At 40.9% G+C, this 16,992-nt stretch overlaps 1 protein-coding gene across 1 annotated transcript in view; it reads right to left on the reverse strand.

The window, feature by feature from the left end:
* Positions 1–16,992, reverse strand: part of LOC140232341 (dynein axonemal heavy chain 3-like) — a 97,856-nt gene that overhangs the window by 31,684 nt on the left and 49,180 nt on the right. The window contains exons 22-39 of the mRNA XM_072312471.1: positions 16,666–16,867; positions 14,865–15,071; positions 14,180–14,294; positions 13,498–13,696; positions 12,566–12,674; positions 10,401–10,691; positions 9,052–9,345; positions 8,233–8,385; positions 7,779–8,001; positions 7,122–7,252; positions 6,152–6,398; positions 4,672–4,811; positions 3,697–3,858; positions 3,044–3,169; positions 1,918–2,075; positions 1,669–1,749; positions 1,294–1,477; positions 402–587 (exon numbers count right to left, since the gene is read on the reverse strand). Of these exons, the coding sequence (XP_072168572.1) occupies positions 402–587; positions 1,294–1,477; positions 1,669–1,749; positions 1,918–2,075; positions 3,044–3,169; positions 3,697–3,858; positions 4,672–4,811; positions 6,152–6,398; positions 7,122–7,252; positions 7,779–8,001; positions 8,233–8,385; positions 9,052–9,345; positions 10,401–10,691; positions 12,566–12,674; positions 13,498–13,696; positions 14,180–14,294; positions 14,865–15,071; positions 16,666–16,867 (3,208 nt within the window). The remainder of the gene's footprint in view (positions 1–401; positions 588–1,293; positions 1,478–1,668; positions 1,750–1,917; positions 2,076–3,043; positions 3,170–3,696; positions 3,859–4,671; positions 4,812–6,151; positions 6,399–7,121; positions 7,253–7,778; positions 8,002–8,232; positions 8,386–9,051; positions 9,346–10,400; positions 10,692–12,565; positions 12,675–13,497; positions 13,697–14,179; positions 14,295–14,864; positions 15,072–16,665; positions 16,868–16,992) is intronic.

The following is a 16,992-nucleotide window of genomic DNA, read 5'->3' on the forward strand; positions in this document are numbered from 1 at the left end:
GAAAGGCCGCCGGCTGTTGTGGCAGCCCGCGGCCCGAACTAGAAGTTGTTTACAGGATTGACAGCGCGTATAGTAGCGCGTGACGCACTTGTAACAACTGATTGAGTGCGCACTGCTAGTGTAAACATTGTGACGTACGTCAGGCCAGGGAGGTGGAAGAGAGACTCTTCTTAGTGCATTTACTAAGAAATTAATGCACGCACACGTGACTCATTTCAGCGCTTCCAATTGGCTACATTCTTGAACCCATTTTATAATACTATTTATTTTTCCTAGAGGGCCCTGCCAATAGGCAAAATCGCCTTATACACTGTGGAGGCATATTTTATGTGAATTGCACAAATATACATTTGTACTTTTAACACATCAACAGCAGCAAAAACATTTTGAAAATACAGTACCTTTCCAAGACGGGAGAAGGCACCGTCAAAGCCCTGGGCAAAGTGCCAGTCACTGATGGCGGTGAAGATCTTCACCATGGTGTCATCATCGAAGGAGTCGATGGAGACGATGTTGTAGTGGCGGGTGAAGCGTCCTGTGATGTGGTTCCTGCCTCCACCGGGAGGACCCATAGCCGAGACTAGGAGCTGTTGGAACAGAACACATCATTTTCACGCTAAACTCAAACTAGTTTTAGGAGGCATAGGGCAGCACAAGTCATTAATGCAGCTACAATTGACAGCTATGCATGTATAGCATTATGAACAAAAAAAAAAACAATCTAGTTTTTATGACTCATCTTTTATCTACCTAAGTGACAAAAGGGGGGGATATAGCAATTGGTAGTGAGTTGGCTCAGTCAGTCACCTGTCTGCTTCACAATCAAGAAGGATTGCATTCTTGTCCTGTGAGATTAACCGAGCAATGTTGTGAGGCAAATATTGTGTCATTTACCTGTACTGTTACAAGGCAAAACTTTATGAATGTAGTAGAGGAAATTGTAAACAGAAGTCCAATGTGTGTGAGAGTCAAATATTCCACCCATGATGGACCCCACTTCTCTTCTTTCTTAAGAGCAGGCTTAAATGTGGTGAAGTGGTCTGTCTGTAACCACACTTTGGAAAGCTGGCATGGACGATACCAGCCCCTAACAGTTCACCCTGGGTGATCAGCAAGTAGCCAGCACACCGGTATCACCAAATGGGGTATATTTCGTGTCACAAAGAAAAAAAGGAGGGTGGAATTGTATAGCTTTAACTCTCACATTACCAATGACAACTTGGTTCACGCCTGTGTCAATGGCATATTGAGCTGGCAGGGTTGGCTGGGTTAAGGAAAGTGAAGAGTGCTTACCGCATCCACAATCTCCAGCTTGGATGTGTCCTTCTTGTCGTACCAGTGCCAGTGGTCGATCCACTGCCTCAGCAGTTCGATGGGTGGCTGGGCACCGTACACTTCCTTGGCAGGCATGTTCAGGTCATCCACGAACACGATGCACTTCTTTCCCATGGGCGGTCCATACACACCTTTCCTACGTCTGATTTTGTACAGAGCAAAATAGAAATTACATCATAAGCACTCATGCGAGTCTCCAGAAGCGCTGAGCAATGCTTCAAATCTGCACTACAGGAATTCTGTGCTACATCATTTTTTAATGCATTTTGCAAATTAAGATGAAGGGAGGAGAAATTGATTTGGTCAAAGAGTCAATAATTGGGTAAAACTCACCTGTCCAGCTTGGACATGATGATGTCCTGGGTTTGGTTGGCTGATGTCCTGGCTGAGAAATTGATGTTGTTAGGAACATATCTGCAGAAAGAGGCCAAGAAAATGTGCACGTACTGAGAATTAACACCGAAGGATATTAATGAAACAGAGGAAATATACATTAGAAACTAACTCTCGTACATGTATGTCACAGTCACACAGGATCACAGGCACTACAGACACACACATGCATTCTGTGCCCAAACCTACCTGTCCTTCGGGAGGCTGATAAGATAGTCGTTGGTGATAGCTGACTTGCCCGTGCCAGTGGGCCCTACAAACAGCAGGGGCACCTCATGACTGATGTAAGCATCCATGAAGAAGATCTGCCTCGCTGTCTCGTTGGTCTGGATGATCAGCTCGCTCACCTTGATGCACAAATTATCCAAAAGGTGGATGTTGCATCAAACAGTTTCATATAAAATACATCCTACCCATAACTAATACTATGCTATGCATTTTGACACTATTGATACAAGCAGTTAGGACTTGGACCGTTTTTTGGGTTTTTTTTTTTGTTTTTTTCATGCAGGGATTATTCCCTGTAGTCAGTTTGTTGTGTTTATGGAAAACAATATATACAATAACTAATGTGTCTTCTGAAAAATAATTTGCCCAAGGCAACGCTAATTACATCAAACGATAACATGAGCAACTAAAATGTACTTGCTACTATTCAAACTCATGGTAATGAAAATATTGTAAGTTGCCTGTGATTGTTATCATGGAGCTGACTGAATTATGTCCAGGTTATTGATGGTTGCCTAGTCCCTGCTACAGAAACTTTACTCACTTTTCACAACATTTTTTCATTTTCACTCATGATGCCCAACTGTGTGACAAAAGAAAAAAAAATGATTTACTAATAAAGTGAACATATGATGAAAAGAATGAATCAAATGAGCAACCTTTAGATCCACACATCAATCCTACAATGAATTGATTATCCAGTCAATCAATCAATGAATACTGTAAGAGCTGAAATTTTCGCGTACAGATATTTTCGCGAATTGGTCCTTCGAGGACATTTTCGTGTGTTGTTAATTTCGCGGTTGCGAGGGTCTAACTGAACTTACTTATTTGCGCATTGTTATTTTCGCGATTCAAAGGCAATTCGCGAAATTCGCGAAAATAAAACCACCGCGAAAATTTCAGCTCGTACAGTAAAAGTCACTAGAGCAAGCAAACATTTTGCACGTTCTGTAACCCAAGACTAACACATTGAGGACGGGCTGATTTTGCTACAACACGCAATTCCCATAGACCCTTGCCCGAGTATACTCGGGACTCGTCCTCAACAGGTTTAATCAGCATGTATTTGAGTTGCATCACCCACCTTGGCACCAGCAGGAATCACCGACTTGGACTTGTCTATATAGGACATCCAGTCATTCCACTGACCACTGGCTGCCTTGTGGAAGTAGTAGTCAAAGACTGTGCCTCGTTCTGGAAAGCTATTGCTCTGTCAGGTTTTTAAAGGAATGGGAAGAAAGACATTGCATGAATAGATAATTAAATTCTGAAAATCAAATGCAGGCCAAGCAACAAATACAAACATATCACAAGCTATCCTTTCCAAAATGTCTGTACATTTGGCTTAGTTTATTCAAAATGAGGAAGTTTGAAGAAACCATTCCTATGCAGTTTCATTCATGTTTGCAGGACAGTACTATACAAAATGTTGTATGGAAATACAGCAATGAACACATAATTCCAACCTTCACAACCAATGTCGCTGTGTTTTAATTATTCTCTTGAGAAATTTGCCATTCACCAATCAAGACTATAATTTGGAACTGCATTCAGAGTGAGGAGTACATTAAAAATGTGCAAGAAAATCTATATCTACTGACTACAAATGGAACAATTTCATATAACAGAAAGGCAAGATAGACCATCTGACACCTGCAGAAAAAAAAAAAAACTTAATAGTCGATGAGAGAAAGAATCTAGTGCATGAGAGCTACAGGATTTGTGATGGAGGCAAACCTTGGTGATCTTGATGCTCTTGGGCTTGGGGTGGTCTGGGTGGGTGCCGCTGATCAGCAAGCGGAAGAACTGGTCAAACTTCTTGCGGCTGTCTCCGTTCATGGTTCCCCCAACGGTCCACACCATGCAGAACAAGAACAGACCTTGCAGCCACAGGGTGATCTGAGCAGATTTTGTATGTGTGTGTGTGTGGTGAGAAAATGACTATGTAATCACTTATCTGCCACATTCCTGCTTCATGATGGGCAAATGTCAACACAGCAACCACAGCACAATTATAAGCTGCCTCGCATGTAATCCCTAAAAACGATATATCCACATACAAATATATACTAAAGAAGGTACAATGAACACGATGGGTGGATATAAAATCACCAAAATGTTACACAGGGCATATTGTTTTATCATCTCCCAAAACACTGAGTACATCACAACTATGCACACATGCTCGCATCCACATAAAAACTTCCCTTGCTATTCCTCAACTGGAAACTAGTGAGCCAACAACAATGTGTATAATAATTTTGTGATTGTGATCAAGATATCACTGCTCTGACATGGAGACCAACAGACAAAACTTTAAAATTCCTAACTTTTTCAGACTTTTGTTTGAGTTCCTGAAACTTCTACTCGTTTTTTGGGGGTTTTTTTTGTTGTTACTGTATAAGCTGATATTTTCGTACACAGATTTTTTCGCGAATGGGGATGTCACAGACATTTTCGCGAGATGTTGTTTTCGCGATTTGACCCCGAGGCTTATCATAAGTGCACTATTAGCCTGGCATATGGCAACATTTTTGTGTGTTGTTAAATTTACAGTCCAGCAGTTATTCTGAAACTCACAAAAATTAAACCCTCCCGAAAATAACAGCTTATACAATACTCTACTTCTTTTTTTCTTTTTTTTTTCATTTCTGTCAAGTTGACCGTGGAATTTTATGTACACATTGATGGACTAGATGCCCATGATATTACCTGCTGGCTGCTCATCTCACTGCCCTCTGTTGCCGAGGCAGCAATCTCATCCATGAGGCAGGTATAGAGCCTCATGAGGGAGTAGGACAGATGGATGGCCGACGTCTCCACAAACAGCTTGCACTCGTGTCGTAGGAAGTCTATACAGATTGGCAAGAGTGGGGAAAACAAAGAGGTTTACAACAACAACAACAACAACAATAACAAAGACTGGTGACCAATTCTTCATGATTAGTGACCATTTCTCGAGGCCTTAATTACATTATGCACAGCTAAGTATGTTTTTGAAGACACCTTTATCTCCTGTCCATCATAAAGCCATTACCAAGGACTGGAATAAGTTCTGTCTTCTGTCATCAATATAACCAATCTTTGTTTTTTAATTCAACATGATTTTTTAATCAAATATCAGTCATGTAGATATAATTACTGAAAACTAGCAAAGACCACCTACTACATTAGCACAAATACAAACTACAGACAAGGTTCTCTGTAAATCAAAACGTTCTGCTAATATACAGTCACATTCATAATGTCTTGATTTTCATATTCAATACCCCAGATCTGTCTCTCAAGTAATGAACACTTTGTTACTCTCAAACTATATGCCTCTCTCCTCCCACTTCCACGCAAAGGTCATTAATCATTTGACAGGTTAAATTCAAAAAAAAAAAAAAGTGCAGCTGCTGGCATGTTCATGGTTGACGAAATAATTAATCAATCAAGTAAAGATATCAGCCTTAAAGATATATCTGTCAGTGATAGTGACATTTCTTCCACAGAAGGATTCAGCATCTGAAAGGCAAATTCCTCATTTCTCCTTGGAATAGGTTTCGATTAACAATTTGTCTCCCTTGGGTCACCCTTCAAAATATTTCAGAGTGAAATTGAAAGTTGATAACAAGCAGTGGAAACCAAAACCACGACTCCTCAAAAAGAACCTGGACAGTACCGTTTGTCCATTATTTACTCGCTGAGAAAGTTTCAAAATATTCTTTTCACAAAATCTGGTATTCAAAAGAGTGCTCTTCACAAGAGAGTAGTTCATTACAAGGAAAACTTCTGATAACGAAAAAGGTAAAGTGACTGCGGCTAGCTGAGACATTTTCATTGGTCAGTTATTCAAGTTGCACTCGAGCCATTGATATCTTCATAGTGCAATGATCTTCCAATTGAAGTGTATCTGCTCTCAGTTATTGCATCATACTGATTTTTCTTTTCAATTTATACAACACACTGAAGAGTGCAACTACATATTACAGATTAATTCAGTAGTATTCCACCTTTCTTTATGCACACAAAATGCCAATTTAATGGCTATGCACTTTTTAATTGTAGCTGTTACTAAATACATTTACATCGGTAGGTATAACATTTCATCATCTTTAGTGGTGCTACGATCGCTCTCTGCCCAGAGCATGCGGTTGTGACAGGTGTAAAAACTGCCCCCCCCCCCCCTCTCGGATTGCCTCTTTCTCACCAAGACATGGATCCAGGAGCCACTCAAAGAGGTCATTGACCAGTTCCTTGTGCTCGGCGGTCAAGCAGGCGGGCAGCTCGTCCATGTAGGAGGTCTTGAGGGGCCTCCATCCCAGCTGGTGTGGCTCCATGAAGATCATGCCGCAGCGGGAGACGGTTGCCGGGGACGCCTGCTCCAAGTCCTCTGGCTCAAAGATCAGGTTCTGCTTGCTGCTCATCTGGATGATCTCTCCACTCATCAGACACAACTGGTGGTGGTGGTGGTGGTGGTAGGAAAGGGGGAGGATTGGGTGAGGAAAGCATGCAATTCATATGAAATTTGCTCAATTTAGAGGCTGTGGATGGGTTTGCAAAAGTTCATCCGGTGAATCATTAGGACTTTACCTCACCAAACAACAAATCAAGAGAAATTATGCTGCTCTAAAAACTATGAGAATATGATGATGATAATGACAATAATGACAAACCTAAAGACAATAATAATGATACAATTGATCTGCTACTACAGTAACTACTATCAGTAGCACTGCAGTGTTCCAGTAGTAACAAAAGAAGTGATAATGATAGTAATCAATGTCTATCACCATCATCGACATCAATATCATCATCATCATCATCATCATCATCATCATCATCATCATCATCATCATCATATCAATAAAAATGAAAAAAGAAATAAAGCAATAGTATGGTCCTATATGCATGGGATAGTCTGATCACATATAAACATCACGCACTCAACAATGGGTCTTACTATCTTACTGTGATTATCATTTACACTGGTCTGCAAAAAGCCACAAAATCATGAGCTGAAGATTTAAAGCAGGAAAGTTAATATGCTTTGCAGACAAATTTTACACCTATGGTACTGGAATAGCAAAATCTGTGTGGTGATCCAGAGATGTGGGACACCACTAATAACATGGGAAAGATTCAAAACTAGAGAGTTTTGCTATTGGCAGAATCTTCACCTTTTTGTTGTCGTCCAGAACTGTGTTCATGTTTTCGATCCAGACAGCATCAACGGGTCCATCAAACAGGAGCCACTTCCTGTCTTCTGTGGTGGAAGCTGCTTGCTCTCGGAACGAATTGGCCAGAACACCTGAAAAAAGAATCAGTGGCTTTTTTTTTTTAATGATCAGTATTGCAGCATCTGGGTCACGTTTGTCAGTTCACTTATATGACCCCATGCTTGAATATGTCACGGCTGCAAATTATCTCAAGTTAATCTAAAAATCTAAAATAGTAGTAGGCAGCAATATCACACAAACTTCCAATAAAATGGACTAAATCAATGCAGATGCAAACATCAAATGACCTACAGTCACAAGGTAATTGCATGGATCAGTACATCTTGTACATGTCATGTATCTTAGAGTGCGGATTAAGAATACGAATAAAGCAACAGCCTAAGTTGCCGTATCAGAAAATTCTGTGGTTTTGAGCTCTACCAGTCACTCATAACTATCACTCACTTCTAGCATAGATATGCACATAATTTGTGCATGCTTTAAAGTCTTGACTGATATGCATTGTTGTGCACGTGCACTTGACTGCAGATGATTCCATAACCCCTATGTAAATGAAGAGATATTTTGTTTGTTGCTGATGTTTTTCTAACTGCTTACCGTCCGTCCACTCATGAGACACAGGGTCAAATGAGCCATAGAGCTGACCCATGGTGATACTCTTGGGGTTGATAATGGTGTAGATGACCTTGAATTCCTCCATGAGGCCTGCGGCATGCAGGTCCCCCAGGGCCCCGGCCAGGACCCTGTAGGCGCTAGACTTGCCTCCCATGGGCTCACCCACAATCATGAAGCCGTGGCGCACAAGCATCATTTCGTACACCTGCGTATGGTTGCAACAAGAGGGAACAAACGCTCTATGATGAAAAAAAAAATGTTGTGGAGGGAAGGCCGTAACTTTTTTAGGATTTGATCTAACAACAATATATCCTGTTTTGTAAAACAGTGAAAGTCATATATCTTGTAAGAATTCTTGCCAAATATCTCCCACTGCACTTGATATGATTGACCCACATGTCAGATCATCCCCAAGGGAAGTGGAAATGCGACTCACCTCAATGATCTTGGTGATGAACCAAGGCACCGGCTGCAGCTTCAGCTTGGAGATGTTCTCTTTGAGTGCCTCCAGAAAGACAACGTAGTCTGGCTCGGGTAGGACCACTCCCGGGAACAGATCACCGATGATGCCTTCAAAGAGAGGCACATCCTGGAAGGGAGAAAATTATTTTTTGAATACAGATGGAATTACATAACAATACCTGAAAGGACATGGTGCTAGGCTAAATGACTATAACAATCATGAAGGCAAGGTTAAAATTATATCTTACACATTTCATTTGCATGAAATCAGGAGTCATGACTCACAGGTTCAAAGTTCATGGCCTGAACTGGCGGGAACCAGACTATACTAGTGCACAGCAATTCTTAACATCATTTCTGTGACTGAGAATCATATACACTGTCCACCCAACAATTTGATTCCAGCATGAATACTGTGATAATGACAACAAAACAATATTGTAAGTTCCTTATATCACTCCTATCACTCAAGAAGTCCTCACACAATTAGACACCTCAACAAACAGACACAAATTCTCTTGTAAAAGTAAATTTCTAATTGCAAAGTTTCTGGGCTAGGTGCATTAAGAGTTGTAACGACCATTGCCTCCACCTAAAGTCAAGATTAAGAGATGCACACAGTCACTTATTATGTATATTTGACCACCTACGAGAGTGACTTTTGGTATGAAGCTGAACATTGCAAACCTAAGCTAATGAGAAAAATTATTTGCAATTGGACATTAATGTGGCTTATGAGATGGGATGTAATCTATTAGGGTGTTGCATCCAAAAAGCTGATATCTTGCTTTACCTGGGCCAAAAACTTTGGCAAGTTGACGTCCTTGATGGCACGGAGGACTAGGATGCTCTCATCCTCATCAGTGTACTTCAGCTTCAGGTTGCCAGCTGCCGTCAGCACCGACTTCACGGCCCGCATCCCGTAGTCGTAATGATGCTGGGAGGAGAGCAGCTCCGAGCAGAGGCGGTAGGTGGCCACGATCTTGCCCGCCAGGCTACGGGCGTCGACGAATCCCATGGAGTAGAGGGAGATCTCACCGATGAGGGCGTAATCAGGCACCATCATGGCCACAGTACGGAACAGCACCTTTACGAAACGAGCGCCATGTTGCACACATGCTCTTTTACTTTTGCGTAAACACTTTCTGTTGGCAGGGGTGTTGTGAAACACAACTTACGCACTCAATTACAGTTTCCATTGTTTTGCCACATTTACAACAAATGATTATAATACTCTAAACACTACAGAAAAGATGAAATATTTACAAGCCTTACTATCCAAGAGCTTGGCAAATGATGTCTAATATATACCATCTTCCCCAACAAAGAAGCAAAGGATAACAAGGGGAAAAAAAGAAGTGTTCTTTTAGATACTACTTCCTAAATGCTGTGGGACTGATCCCATGGAACTAAACCCCAATCAAACAAAGACATTGTATGGCGCTCTGTTAAATCCCACAGAATACACGCTTCAGTAAAAAAAAAAACTTTGAGAATGAAAATCCCTGAATAATGTATGTGTACACTCTCTGTTAAAATTGTCTCATCTTACAAAACACATGACTCTCCCAGAATAATTGAATGATATACCCATTCATCATACTTAAAGGGACATTCCAGACGATTTTCATAATTTCACATCATGTAGTACATAAATCGACAACTCCATGATTAGATTTGTGGAATTTATTGTGGTTCTTGAGCAGAGAAACAATACTTTGAAAAACCTTAAATAAATTACACTGAACAAGGATGATGACATAGGAGGTTCACATATTTCAGAAATGTAGCAGTGTAATTCCAGTACAATACCGCTTGCTTGCGAGTTCACCTGTGTATAATCTATGCATGCCTTCTTCTATTGTTCTGCTTCCTTGAGCCCCAACTCATGCATTCTTATGGTGACTCTGCCATGTCATCATCCTTGTTCAGTGCAATTTGTTCTAAATTTTGAAAATATTCTTATTCTTCATCCCGATTATCACAAATTCTGAAACTCTGTCCTCAGCATAAATAATTTATAGTTGTTCAAATGTAAAAATCTGAAAATCATCCGGAGGTCTCCTTTAAACTGGTGGACAAATATACAGTAAAACTATACAATCACAGGAAGGAGCCACACAGCCTAAGCTGGGAGCTCACCTTAAGGTTATCCGGCAGCTCAGAGCGACCTGCGTAGCCGGGGTTCATGGTGATGAACATGGTGCATGTGGGGTTGAGGGTCAGCTCGGTGCCCTCAAAGAGGAACTTCTTCTGGCTGGTCTGGATAGCCCGCTGGATGCTGTGGATCTGCTGGGCCACCACAGACAGCACCTCCAGCTCAATGCGGTTGAACTCATCAAAGCAGGCCCAGGCACCGGCCTGGGCCAGCCCCTTGAAGAACTTGCCCATGGCCTTGTAGTCCAGACCGTCAGAGCAGTTGAACACCACACACTGCAGTGGGATCGGTACATACACTGTACATGAATAGCCAAGACACATTGCTACCCTAATACAAATCACAGGATATGAATACCTACCCATGACCAACTAGTGTAGACCATCACAGCAGCTTAGGAATACAGAGTGATTTTTTTCCCCTTATTTTTCACAAAGGGATGAATTTAGCCCCCAACTGAATTAATCATGGACTGTCACGGGTGGTTATGGGTTTACCAATCTTCAATAATTGGCCCATGTTTACAAATTGTACCATGGTTTCATAAAATTTGCCGCAATATTTCAGAAAACACAAGAGAGAAACTCATAGGTTGGGGTCAAATGAATGAATACATTATATTTTCATCTCAGTCTCCATCAGCAGTTACATTTGTATTAGCACGTTTCTAAAAATCTTTGGCAATGCTTTACATTTCAGTAATCTTTCACATTTGACACACTGTACTCTGCCCTGAGTTCCTGCCACTTACAATGACAATCTTCCGTGATCTGTTAGTATCAGTTGGCAGCTTTCGAAGCCAAGCCTTTTTCGGCTGAAGTGCGGAGTAGATGACTTGTTAAGCTTTTAAAAACTTGGCAAGAACTGGTGTGAAAATGAAAATAAGCATGCACTTGAGAATGGCAGCTCACACTCTGGAAGGAGTATGCCAGGTCGATCTCACAGACAAGATTGGCTCAGTGCCATAAATATTCAAATTTTCAGTATATCACAGGTTCATGACGAAACATTTCGTGAAATTCCCAAGGTCTTAATGTTTTCGAAATATGAATATAATTCATCACTGGCGTAACAAGACCACATATCTCAAATTATGGAGAAAAACACTGATTTATATGAATTATCAGACAATCGGTTAACAAAGTCCTGTCAAATCCAAGCAGTCTTACCCCCAAAATAAAGCCACCAGGGCACGTCTAAGAAAAGGTGATCCCAATCGTTAGAGTGCTTTGGCTGCCATTTTTTTTTTCACTTTCCTGAACATTTGACATTTTTGAGATACAAGGTTTTGTCACCCCAACAGCAAATATGTACTCAAGAACTTTAACCCTCTGCAACATGGAAATAAATGAAATAAAAATGAAATCACATTCACACAGAGTCACAGCTACAATTGTAGACTGCTTACGAAAACATCTAATTTCAACCATTCTTGGCCATTGAAATTTGATAAGATGGTAGATGAGATATCAAACTTTCACACTGTTCACAAAGATTTGTTATTTGACACTTTTCACAACATTACCAGGATAACATGGAGGCAGGTGGAATATTGCATCAGATCATCATAATATTGATATTCCATGATTTCCACCAATAGGGCAGAATCGACAGTTTCGTGGTTCAGTTATGGCCGACACCGAGTAAACAAACAACCATGGCAACCAGTAGTTAAAGTTCCCAGGGTAGCAGCAGCAGCAGCAGCGGCAGCAATAACAACCAATCAGCTTGAAGCGACAGCAGCCACTGAAATCATGACTTAACCCTAATTCCTCTGCTTTGTTTGCTAACTGGCAGGCGTGGTGGAGTCCTTTCTTTGCTGATTGGCACACTAAGTTGTCTGGAAACTAATTGTCAATGAAAAGAGATTACCCGATCCCTTAATCCTAATTGTGTCACTGCTGCCTTCCTGTAGGACTGAGGCACATTGCTACACCTGAGTGGGCTTGCTACATGTAAGTTTACAATTACCCTGGAGTAAGTGAAGTTTAGAGAGATTAGTGCAATATGCCAGAGTTAAAAAAAAAAAAAAAAAACATAGCAAGTTAAGTTACACTGTAAGTGCCTTGACACATAAGGATTAAACAATACAAGTGCATTGTAAGTCTGAACAGACTTTCATAAACAATGGGTCCCTGGCAAAACTGACCTGTTTGGCCACGGCCTTGGCCAGATCCTTGCTGGTCTCTGTCTTCCCAGTGCCCGCTGGCCCCTCTGGGGCCCCACCCAGATTTAGTTTCAAGGCACCCATCAGAGTTCTGTGAGAATGAAAACAACAAAACTTTCATCATTTAATCTTAAGATCTCAGACTGTGCATCCTGTCAAGGATAAATCTAAATATATGTGATGCACACACTCATGCATGAGTACACACATTTGCCAACATAGGCAAACATCCACCAATAGATACATGTTGTGTACAAAACTATAAAGGGATCGTATAGTTTTTTAGTTTTGGTTGAGACCTAATTTCAGGTTTCTAACATTTCTTGATGAGATAATGAGAAACCTCTTATGAAATATGAAAGAGCATGTAATTCTATGAGGAATTCAACGTTTATTTGATGAAAATTGGTTTTGAAATGGCCAAGATATCCAAAAAAGAGCGATTCTAATAAAGTGAGGGACCCACACTTTATTACAATTGCTTTGTTTTACTTTGTTTTTGGATGTTTCAGTCATTCCAAACCCGATTTTTATCAAATAAACTTTGAATTCCTCTTAAAATGGTATGCTCTGTACTATATCATAAGTGTTTTCTTGGTATCTCGCAAAAAGTAAAAAGCCAAATTCTCATCTCCACCAATACTGTACCATCCCTATAAGCATGCACGCAAACACATACATAATATTACATCTATGTCTATTACAACTATGTCCATGTATACACACAATTTATAAAACTAGATTAATGTTTTACAGTTTTGTGTGGAATGCAATTATATTCTCCATGAAAGGCCAATGCCTGTTTACTTTCATCTTGAACCAAGGGGTAAATATTGGGTTTAAGTCTTTGAACTTGTTAAGTGGGGACAAGACGACCGCATGTAAGTTTTTCAAACACTAAAAGGAGTCCTCACCTGTAACATCTATCTGTCAGTGGGGTAATGACCAGACGCCCCGAATTGCCCAGATACTCGTATCCGTATGGCAGCTCAGTAGTGATCATGTGGACATGGACAATCTCGCCGTTGAAGTAGTAGCGGAGCTGGCTGATCCAGTTGAAGTCGTTGGTGCTTTCGACCCCAAGCTCATCCAGGTTCTGCACGACATCGCGTGCTACAAGAGAGAGAAGACCACACACATACAAGAGCATAAACATGTACATCAAAATAGCAAGATCCAGCACAGGTTGACAAAAGACCATCATGTCTTTTTTCTTTCGCTTAATGAGTGTCCTAATTCGAGACAATTTGACCACACATAGTAAAGGATCTCAAAATAGGTAATCACTAAAAGATAAATTGTATGTGTAAAAAATAATCTAAATTACGTATAGCATGTACCTAATACGACTACTCTGCAGAAAGTCATTCAGCATGCGAGGTGTAGAAGTGCCTACCCAAGTAAGAACCGAAATCAAAGGACTAATGACGTGCATGATTTACATCATCAAGCAAACTTTCAATTCACACATTAATGATATTGGTTTGAAGCTAATCACATTGTAGAAACCAATACACTTTGGCAAAAATGCTAAAAACTGCCTATCAGAAGCTTACTTTACCTCAGTCGATCACTGGTATTGTTATCCAGCCTTACCATGAACATCTATAACTGTGAGAGCCCCAAGGGTGACTCGGTTGCCCTTCTCCAGCTTGCCTCTGACCAAGTCTACAATCTGCTTCAGTTGGCCGTTACTTTGCTCGGTGTACCTCTACAGATGGAAAGAGAAGGCAGTGAAAAGGAGTGATAATGGTGCATATCTTCATAACACCTTCAGAAGTGCATATCTACAAATTCTTAGTCTTGTCTCTAGTACCACAGCATGTGGAAATTGCGCTGTTAGGGTATAATCAAGCATGCAATACAGCTGCTATAAAAATACAGAGTTTCAAAGAATTACAAATTACAGGAAACATCCTAAGCAATCATGAGTCAGTGCCCGACAATGTATTCAACAAACTGCATGTAGGTGACTCATCAGCTACAAGTGGCATGTTGTTACACCAGACATACACTACTTCAACATATAACTTTACCACGACCAAAGTATTGTGGAATGAGGGATTATTGATTATGTCTCCCATATTGAGAAACAAGACAGGATAAAGCAAGCATGTTCACATCAATATTTCATTTTTGGAATGATCATGACACCCATTTGACACCAAATCAGGCGAACTCAGTGTATGACAGGCTATGATTTCTTCTGGCTCCTTTGATTAAACGATGCCCTCTGTAGGTGGGGGATGGGGGGGGGGCGAAGGAGGGGCTTGTGACTTACCTTCAGTCCACCGGGTTCCTTGATGGCCTTGGCCACTTCGTCCGTCCAGTAGATCTGGGAGACGCAGAGCACCACCTGGCCCGGCCACTCCAGGACCCACTTGTTCCGGGGGTTGGCCGCGTAGGCCGCCGTGCCGTCCTTGCACACTTTGGTGACGCTGGAGATCATGACCTCCTCGACCTGGACGAGCCATTTCTCCACCATGCCCTGATGGAGCACATACACGCAAGAATTATTTTTAACCATGTTCATGTTTCTAACAATACAAAAACAGGCAGCTTCTCGTGCTTGTTAATCTTGGCAGACCATCATGAAAATACGACTGATTTCACCATTTGGGTTTTTTTCTCCGAAGTCCCAAGTTTCACTTGTTTTGCCCATTCATAGGGCTTTTACTGGAGTCTACAACCGTTACATGGCCCGAAGTGTGATTAGTGAATAGCACGGGTTGCGGAACCTGGGGAGGGGGGCATCCCCCCCCCCCCCCCCCGCCGTTTTCATTCTTAAAAAACCAAACAAACAAACAAACAAAAATAAACAAAAAAAATCACAATAAACCCTATGAAATCCCAAGGAGATTCCTCCCATCTAAACTGAGAGGTTTGCTATTGACCCTTCACCTCACACACTAAAAAAACATTGTGTAGCCCCTGAATAGGGTGCTGGAGAAAAAGATCATTGGCAGTAGCTAAAGATCAGTGGGCACATTGAGTATAAAAAACAAATGACCAGCTGAATTACAATTTGTTCAAGATAAAAGGAAGAGGCTTTTGAAATCACTTATCATGCATTTTATGCAGCATAATTATCTCATTTTGATGTCCCCATGGAATTCTCAAAAATTCATAAAAACCTGGGTGATAAGGAGGTGTAATTTATCATGTGCAATTTGTGTGATCCACATCAAAATCCCATTTGAGCACATCTATGGCCCACTGAAAAGTGCTTAAAGGTTTATACATTGTAAGCTTCATTTGTATCAGATTACTAATTGCCACCATTGTCCATTGTTATTCCGTTTTGTTGTGTCGGTTTCGTTTTTCCCCAGAACAAACCTATCAAAAGTAGTAATGTCCTGTTTATTTCTACATCTACGAACAACAGTTACTTATACAAAACTACTCTCTAGGGTGCCTTGTTGATATCTGAATAACAATGGGATCGATAGCAAGTCAAAGAATTGGCAGATGCCTGGCAGTATGCCAAGCATAAGACCTTAATGGGAGATAAGGGTCTGGTATTTACATTGCTATCAATCACACTATCACATCAATACATTCTACCACAAATTAGTTAGATCACCATTTATTCCCCTATCCCGAACAGCTCAAAATCAGTATAATGTAAAAGTGGAAATTTTCGCACAGTTCGCGCAATGAGAAACTAGCGCGAAAATAAAAGTAAGCGAATATTTTTGCATGCTATATGTTCCAGTAGTTGAGGTCTTGATTCCACAGAATTAGAAACACGCAGAACTCTTTTTATCCGGCCGAGCACAAAAAATTAGTCACACAAAAGTATCCACTTTTACAGTATCTTACACTTCTGTTTAATATCAGACTGTTGCAAATGTAATCTGAATTACATTGACATGTTTGAATGTACCCACTGCATGTTTGTTTTTTTTTACATTTGAAAAAAATGACTGTATTTTATTTGCGATGCTCAATGCAGAAGACTCTGAATAGATCTGAATTTGAATTTGAATATTTGTGTGTGGAATGGCCTTTGGTGTGATGAATCGTGAATTGAAGAACAAGAAGATATAAGGAAATGTTTTTGTTTTGTTTTTTTAACCTACCCTGGCCTTGGCGGGATAGACCTTAGTGGCAAAGGGAACAACTTCCTTCTCAGCGCTAATCATGCCGACAATCTCCTGCTGTTCGGTGAACTCCAGGCTGGCGATGCCTTCAAAGCACTTCTTGAGGTGTGGCTGGACCCGCAGCGGATCCTTGGTCTCCGACAGAATCTCCAGCAGCTCATCGTTGGAGAGGAAGAAGAATCTGGGGGGGGGGGGGATGAGCAGCATTGCACCCATGAATGTCCAGTGAATCATCGAATGTGATACTAGGCATCCATATTAATCAAATTTGGTAGTTACTTCTAGAAACCATACATTTTCATGTAC

This window comes from Diadema setosum, chromosome 8 (genome assembly GCF_964275005.1).
Source record: "Diadema setosum chromosome 8, eeDiaSeto1, whole genome shotgun sequence".
Lineage (NCBI taxonomy): Eukaryota > Metazoa > Echinodermata > Echinoidea > Diadematoida > Diadematidae > Diadema > Diadema setosum.